Genomic DNA, 8,274 nt, shown 5'->3' with positions numbered 1-8,274 from the left:
TACTCAGTTAACTACATCAAATGTAGTCACGCATTCTGTGCTCCCTCCTACCCCACCACACAAAATTGCTGCAGACCCAGTCTGCAGCTGATGAGATTACTGGCACGTGAATTCACAGACCAATTATGAAACTAGAAATCAAGCACTCTCGCTGTCTGACTTCCACACTGAGATCAATGACCTTGGGAAATGCTCATTTTTGGTAACAACAGGGCTGGAATATTTACTCACCTGAGCAACAGAGTGTATTAAAAGAGGAATATAAATGCTCCTATTTCTTGGTACACAAAAAGTCTTCCCAACGTGAGTAGGAGACATTGTGGTCAAAATTGGTTTCACATGTAAAAAAAACTGGTGCTATCTACCAATAACACACCAAAGCTGTTATATTGCCATTACAGACATACATGTTTATCCCTGTCAGAACAGTGCAAAAATTGCTCTTACAGTATGATTTTATTCAAGACACTCACTCTAAGCTCACTACATTCTGCCACATTACACGTTATCATGTGAAATCAGCTATTCTATACTGCAGGTGGAATGAAAATTTTTATATATATACCATTTCCCATGGTGTTCATATGTTTCCTGCGTAGTCTAAACACAGACTTCCTTACAAAAAAGTCTTACAGGTTAGTTACTCTTTCATCTGGCCCATAGTAAGTCCTGCTACCAGAAAGATAATTAGCGTGTTTTTGGTGATGTTTCTGTTACCCATCCACTACACCCTAAAAGAAAATCACACTTGTTTCTAATGGTCATGGAAATGCACGTCTAGATATCTCCACAAGAAGTTTCACCTCAACATGAGGAAGAACTTCATGTTGAAGGTGGCAGAGCACTGGAACAGGCTGCCCAGGGAGGAATTGTCTCCTTTCTGGAGACACCTGGACATGCTCCTGCGTCACCTGGTCCAGGTGACCCTGCCTTGGCAGGAAGGCTGACTGGATGATCTCCAGCCGTCCCTTCCAACCCCAACAATTCTGTGATTCTGCAACTGCACTTTTGATACGTGCCAGTGAACAGGAATTACAATTCCATCTGTTTCAGTCCTACACATTCACAGTGCCACTGTGTGCAAGGACAATCTGGACCTGGAGAAGATGGCTTGCGGCACCAACAGCTTTAAACACAGATTTGAGGAGGCAATAATGGTTTTGCTTTCAATACTAGGGCACTGGACTCACTTTTGGAAGGTAATAGCTCTGTTACTGAAAGGTTAAGTTTCCTGAATGTGTGTTTTCCACATTCAGCATCCAATACACTGAAGATCAATGGAATATGTTGTATGCGGGAACAGAAGTACATTGTGGCATTTGATGAATTTATACATAGAGTAGTAGAAGACATTAGTGAGGATGTGACAAATTGGCAACAGTACAGACGTTGGTTCAACACATTTGCCTGTCTAAGGTTAATACACAAATTATAGCGAGTGCAGGATGGACGTTTCACGACTCCCTACACCCAAGAACATCTTTGCCTGGGAGTCAAAAGGCACGGACAGGGAATTCGCACTTAATGCGTCCCGTAAACTGAGATTTTCGATCCTTGCGTGTGGAATCGGGAAAAGGTGCTCGGATCTAATTTCGCAGACGGACGGACGCCGCCAGCTCTTCGCCAGCACCACCAGGAGAGGCTGCCAGAGCTCCCGGTGCCACGGCCAGTGCGTCGCTCCGGCGCTGCCACCTCGCGGGGACGTGCCCGTGCCCAGCAGCGCGGAGACGCCCGGGGCGGGCGGGGCGGGCACGGCCGCAGGGGCCGCGCAGCGCTGCCCGACCGGCACCGGCACCGCGCGCGGGCACGCCAACGAGCACGGGCACGGGACACGCGCACGGGACACGCGCACGGGACACGCGCACGGGCACGGCGGCACGGGCACGGCGGCGCGAGCGCGGCGCGCCTCGCAGCAGCTGCGATTGGCTGGGACGGGATGGCGGGGAGGAAACTGAGCGGCTCGGCCAATGAGAGAGGCCCGCGGCACCGCCCAGCCAATGGGCAGCCGCGCCGGCGGCTCGGCGCGCCGCGGCCCGCCAGCCTATGGGGAGCGCGGCGCGGGTGAGAGGTCGGAGGTGGGAGAGCGGTGCCCCCGGAACGGGAAGCGGGAGCGGAGCCGCTTCCCATCGCCTCCCGTTGTCCCGCGGCGCGCACGAGGGGTTCCCGCGTGGGCCTGCGCTTCTCCCGCCATGGTGAGCGGGAGCCGGGAGGCGCGGGAGCCGGGCGGGGCGGGAGCCGGGCGCGGAGAGGGGCGGGAGCCGCCCCATTGCCGGCCTCAGGCGGCCGGGCGAGGCGGAGCGGGAGGCGGGCGGCACTGACCGTGTGCTTCCCCCGCCAGAGCCTGCCCCTCAACCCCAAGCCGTTCCTGAACGGGCTGACGGGGAAGCCGGTGATGGTGAAGCTCAAGTGGGGGATGGAGTACAAGGGCTACCTCGTCTCCGTGGACGGCTACATGAACATGCAGGTGAGGAGCGGGCGGGATGCCGGGCGGGATGCCGGGGGTGAGGGGAGGCGGGCGGTGCCTCGGTGGGGATGCAGCACAGTGGCAGCGGGGCTGCTCGCCTGCCCGCCCCCGCTCGCTGTCCCTTGGGCTGGGGGGCAGAACCGTCATCGGCTTTGTGAAAGTGCTCTTATCGCTGCTATTCTGATTTTTTGCTTATTTTCCTTTCAAGCTTGCAAACACAGAGGAGTACATAGACGGTGCGTTGTCTGGACACCTGGGTGAAGTTTTGATAAGGTAATTGGGATGTTTATTTATGGTGGAGTAAGGTTCTAAATTGCCTCACCACTTGCATTAAAGCTTATACTGATGGCTGCTGTGTTTCTTATCTAATTAAGACGCCAAGTGTTACTCTTACAGGAAGGCTATGAATGTGTCTTTTATATCGAAGTCCCTTCTGAGAAGAGGAAAAATGAATTTTTGAATATATTTTAAGAAGCATTTATTATCCCCTTTTTGATGACTACTTCTGTTTTGCACATTTTTTATATCTGGGAATCCTTTGGCATTGTAAACTAGTGCATTGAAATTGGAAACATTTGGCATGCTTGGAAGGTAAATTTGACCGTAACTGTTCACCCAAAAGTAAACATTGTTTCGTACAGAAATGTCAAACAGTTACTACATTTATAAGTTGCACAATTTAATGTACTTGTGTGGAAAAGGTATACAAGGCCAACAGCAGCGTTTTGTTCAGTAGAATTTAGCTATTCAAGCAGAAAAATGTTAAAAGCGTGTTTGATGTTGGGAAAATGCTAATGTTTGTAGCTAAGGTAATTCTTGGTTCTGTTTACAGGTGCAATAATGTTTTGTACATCAGAGGTGTGGAAGAAGAGGAAGAAGATGGAGAAATGAGAGAATAGGTGTTTTGTATTTCTGGAAATAAACTCTTTTTTTTCTTTTTTGTTTTTCATACTTTTGTAGTAAGGTGTTTACTTTATTTCCATTGTTATAATATGGGGGAAATTAACCCATAAAAGGTCTTTAATATTTTATTGGTGTCAGAAAAACTGATGCTGGAGGAACAACAGGTAATTGTTTCAATTCAAAGCTGAAAATATTAAAATGAAATGTGTGTATTTTAAAAATTACCAGTTATCTTCCCATCTGAATCACAGGACTTGGAAGTCTTTATATTTTACACCATGTGTGTTGTGACTGTTTAAATTAATTTCATCTTTAAACCTGTTTATAAAACATTTGGAATTAACTGGGAAGATTTCACTGCAAGTGAGTTGTGGGGATCTGTTATACCCCAGTTTCTCGCAGAAATATTTTCCTGCTTTGTGTCAGGATGCTTGAGGTGTGGTCAATATGGAAGGACAAACTTGTATCAACTTAGTAGCCAACAGCCTCACAGACAAGAGCCTCCTGGCAGCTGGAGAGATCCACAGACTTCCGTGGCATTAACAGAGTTGAGACAAGAGACTGCAGAATGGGAGGGTTCTTTGTGAGTATGTGCTGAGGAATGGAAAGGATGCTGTGGTCCTCCTCAAATGTTCTGTCTAAAAGCTGCACAGGTTGTGGCTGCAGTATGTGCATGTGGAGTGCAGATCTCCAGCCCTGTTGCCTGGGATCACACATCCTTTCAGAGACAGCTGGAGTGGGCAGTGCTGGGTGCTCAGGGATGCATTAGGATTGAACAGTGGTTATGTGAATTGGAGAGGGACACCAGCCTGTCAGGATAGATCCTGCAGAGAAATGCCTCCCTGTTTTCTCATGTTGCAAGTCATCCCTGGAGTTATGCATGTGTTCCCTTAATATTTACATATGTAAGCTTCCATATAGAGTGAAAAATCATTTTGGATGTATTTGCCCAGGTGTCTCATTGCTTAAACCAGACCCTTCTTTTTGGCAGCGTGGAGGCTTTGCAGCTCTGCCAAAGTACCCTGCAATCCCATGGAGAAAGGGAAAGGAGTTATTTAAGCTAAAATCACTACTATCACAAGGATAAATGGGCAAACTAAAATTGGCAGTGAGCCTAGGAAACCTCAGAACAGCCAGATGTATTCTTAGTGGTGGCAGGAACGAGAGGTAAAAAATCATCTCACCTGGTTTGCCATGCAGCACATCCTATTAATGACTTCATGATGCAGAATCCCATGCTGTCATTGACAGTCACAGTGCTGTCAGTATTGGAGGAGGAAAGGCTGTGACTGTCACTTTAATATCTGTCAGTTCCTTGTCAGCAATGGGCTGGCAGTGATCTGAAAGCTGCTCCTCCTCATGAGGTGAGTTTCTCATGTATTAGCTGAGCACTGGATCAATGGACAGGCCTGGCACTGTGACAACTCACCAAGCTTCAGCTTTTTCAGAGTAATTGGGAAGACCAGGCTTCTGCTGAACCCCTTCTGTGTGCATCAATGAATGTAACTGTTCCTCAACTAAACAGGTGTATCTGTAGAAGGATGTCTGGAGTTGTGCTGTACAGCCAGAGTGCTTAATTCCTTTCCTGAAGGTAAAGAAAATATTTTTGCCTTGTAGAGAAGCTATGTCTGTAATTCATAGCACTTCCTCTGATTCCCTTCCTACAGGATGAGAATTTGTCAATGTAGAGCACCGGTGGTTGTTGGTGAAGTGCTGATTTTTGTGCTAGGAAAAATCTCCAGACAAGGAAAGTCCTGCAGCAGTTTAAAATTAGTTGAAACTTTTTTTGAAAGAAAACAAGCCAAAACAAAAAAAACAAGGGAGCATTTTGTATATAATGGCCTTAATGTGGCAGATACTTCCTAGCTGAAAAATGGGATGTTGGTATTCCAGGACAGACAGCCTGTACCCATCATCAGGAAAGCAGCCACCTCTGGTTTTGGAGGGGGCTGTTGAGAAATGAATCAAAGTAGACAGGCACAGCTGGTGAATATCTAGATGAAAGCACTATCTAGAAAAAGTAAAAAGAAAGAAAAACCAAATTGAAAATCTACAGTAAGGTGAATAAGACAAGTGGACTTATATTTTGGAAAAGCAAAAACTCAGAACTAAGAAAACAAAGATATTTTTCTCATGTAATCTATTTCCCTCTTTCAGACAAATAAGCTGCTTAATAGAGTCTTGAGTTTTCATCCTTAACAAAAGTGTGATCCTTTCACCTAGCTTCACATTCTTTTGAGATGTTTTGTTATACCTGTTTTTTTTACAGTTGCATTCCTTAGACTTCAAACTCAGACCATTTTACTTTTGCATAGCACCAGGCATCAAACACTTTAACTAAATAATACCTTGGTGCATAACTTGATAACTAATCTTAGTGTAGTTATGCTGCAAAAATGGAGGCAAGTGTTTCTCTTTGCTACCATCAAGTGTTCCATTCATTCCAATGGAAGAACCCATGCAGATAAAGTCAGACAACAACTTAAACATGTGCTTAACTAAATGATTTGGAAAGAATTGCAGTGCAGGTGAAGATAAGGTACTCTGAATATATCAGAGTAATTTGAGCTGGTTCTTAGTTCGCGTGGAGTAAGCCCATGAATACAGATTTTTCATTTCTGGAGCAAGTCCAAAAGGTAAAAGAACTGCAAACATTCACTTAGGTATGTATTAAAGACACAAATAAAAGGGCTTGTGATTTTACATGTTAAATACAAGGTTCATAAAGTAACTAAAAAGAAAAATAGCTTTCATGTAATTAGGTTGTTCCTGCTGTTTATAGGATAAAGAACTTGGAGACAAAGTAGCAGGACACTCTCAGGAGAAGATTATGCCCAGCAAAACCACTTATTAAATACAGTGAAAAGGTGGTCAAAAAGAGCTTAGAAATAGTGAGGCATGACACATACCACATGTGGTTTCAAGCTTATTTTTGTGTGTTTGTCATTTGAATATTAGGTTGTTTGCTGTTTATTTTATACTTGGAAAACTTCCCATTCCTAGGAGTACACAAAAAAGGGCAGACAACTTACCTGAGAAGACCCTAAATCCTTATCATTGCAGAGGGAAAAAATGCTGCAAACTCCAGTTCTGTATTGTGCAGCTCACAGACTGCAAAGAAGGACAAGCTTTGGCTGCAAGCCCAGAGACTGGAATTGTACCGGGTGCCCACATCCCACTCCTGACAGGACACAGGTGCACACAAGCTCTCATTTTCCATAGCTGCAGTTTGTGGGGAAAGGAAACCAAGGCATATAGGTTGGCAAGGTTGCACTGTGCTCAGGGAGAGCCAAATTTTGTCCCTTGAGGCAAACTGGGGTGTTCCCCTAAAAGATCTCCCCCTCCCCTGGGCCATTATGGGATGTGCCAAAGAGATCTGGGAACAGGGGATTCAGAAAGCTCGTCTGAGCAAATGCCATGTTTCCACAGTTTGAGGCATGCAAGGTTCTTCTACACAAAAAAAAAAAAAAAAATGCAGAATTCACTTTCACTTTTGCAAGACTATGCAAAAAGTATTTGTAAATGTGATGTTAAGCTCAGTCTGAGGTGAGGGAAGTTACGTAACAGATTTGCAATTTACTTTGGACCTATTCCACGTTTGCAAGTCACTTTCATGCATTTTCTGTTTGATCCTGGGAGTTCACTGACCTCTGCTGCTTTTGTAAACAAGGAAATAGCATACAGTAAATTTCACTAGTAAATAACTTGTGTTAAGGCATACATAGTGTCCCCTTTCAGGACATTTCATCATGCTGTGTGTATTATTGGAAAGGTTTGTTTAGCAGATGAAAAAAACTAATCCATAAATTTAGAGAAAATTTAGCCAATATGTGATCTGAGACTCATCTCCAACTTTGGACCTTTTGTTTTTAATTACAAGTTGTTTACAAGAACTGTAAACATTCTTGTTTACAAGAACTGTAAACATTCTTGTCAACAAGAATGTTTACAGACATTCTAATGTAGCTCTGACAGTGTATTTGAAAAGAAAAAGCATATCCTCGTGTAAAGCACTGGCAAGAAGAGATGAAACCCCTTAAATCAATAACCTGATACTCAACTTTTTTATCTCTACTTTTCCTGGGATTTTTTTCTCTCATTGAAAATGCCACATCTAAAATTTATTTTCAAAAAGAACTTTCACTGATACTTTAAGGTGATTTAAAAACACTAAATTTAAGAAATTTAGGCAGGGTTCCTCTAGCACCCTACAGTTTTCTGTTTACATCCAGTAAATTACACCAACATTTCAAAAATACAGCAGAGTATTTAGAATCTGTACTTTTTAAATCAAACTCTAGAATTTCCTGAGGATGCAACCTAGAAATTATTCCTGCATTTACATTTCCAGGCTGTATTCTCAAAAATAGATTAGGCACAGCATGTCAGAAACCCTACTGCAGTGGACTGACCTTTTTTCATACACTTTTCTATTACAGGGAAAATTCTTTACCAGAAAAGAACCAGGGCATATAGAATACACAAACACATCTGTAAGTTAAGTCTTAGAACAGACTACACCCCTAGCTTACTAAGCATAAAATCTTCATTGATTCTCAGGATTTAAATCATGATCTGACCTTGATTCTTGGAGAAGCCTAGAACACACAAAAGATTTTTTCTTTTAAAGTGTAACAACACAGTTCACAGGTATGTTGATCTTTTCTTTTTTTCCTCCTCCACTGCAACAGGCTCTGTTTCATTCCTGACACAACAGCTCTCAGCCCACCACCACTGCTTAAGCATCCCCCACAATGAGATGGCTTTCTGTCCTTGTCATGATGCTGTTGCCAGGTTCCTCTTTGATTTCTGTTTTCAAACATATTGTGATGCTGCTGGGAGTTTCAAAATGAGCAGCAGGAACTCCTACAAGTGGTAAAGCACCCTCTACCAGCTCTCTTGTCAAT

General features: G+C 44.0%; 1 protein-coding gene across 1 annotated transcript; it reads left to right on the top strand.

Moving 5' to 3' along the window:
- Window positions 1–2,057: 2,057 nt before the first annotated feature.
- On the top strand, window positions 2,058–3,415 carry SNRPF (small nuclear ribonucleoprotein polypeptide F). The gene is made up of 4 exons (XM_033058146.2): window positions 2,058–2,192; window positions 2,339–2,464; window positions 2,673–2,737; window positions 3,297–3,415. The coding sequence occupies exons 1-4, from the start codon at window positions 2,190–2,192 to the stop codon at window positions 3,361–3,363; spliced, it is 261 nt and encodes an 86-aa protein (XP_032914037.1). The 5' UTR covers window positions 2,058–2,189; the 3' UTR covers window positions 3,364–3,415.
- The last annotated feature ends 4,859 nt before the right edge of the window (window positions 3,416–8,274 follow it).

Source organism: Catharus ustulatus, chromosome 4 (assembly GCF_009819885.2).
Source record: "Catharus ustulatus isolate bCatUst1 chromosome 4, bCatUst1.pri.v2, whole genome shotgun sequence".
Lineage (NCBI taxonomy): Eukaryota > Metazoa > Chordata > Aves > Passeriformes > Turdidae > Catharus > Catharus ustulatus.
Note: the sequence above shows the minus strand (reverse complement) of the source record. Positions and strands in the feature narration are given on the sequence as shown.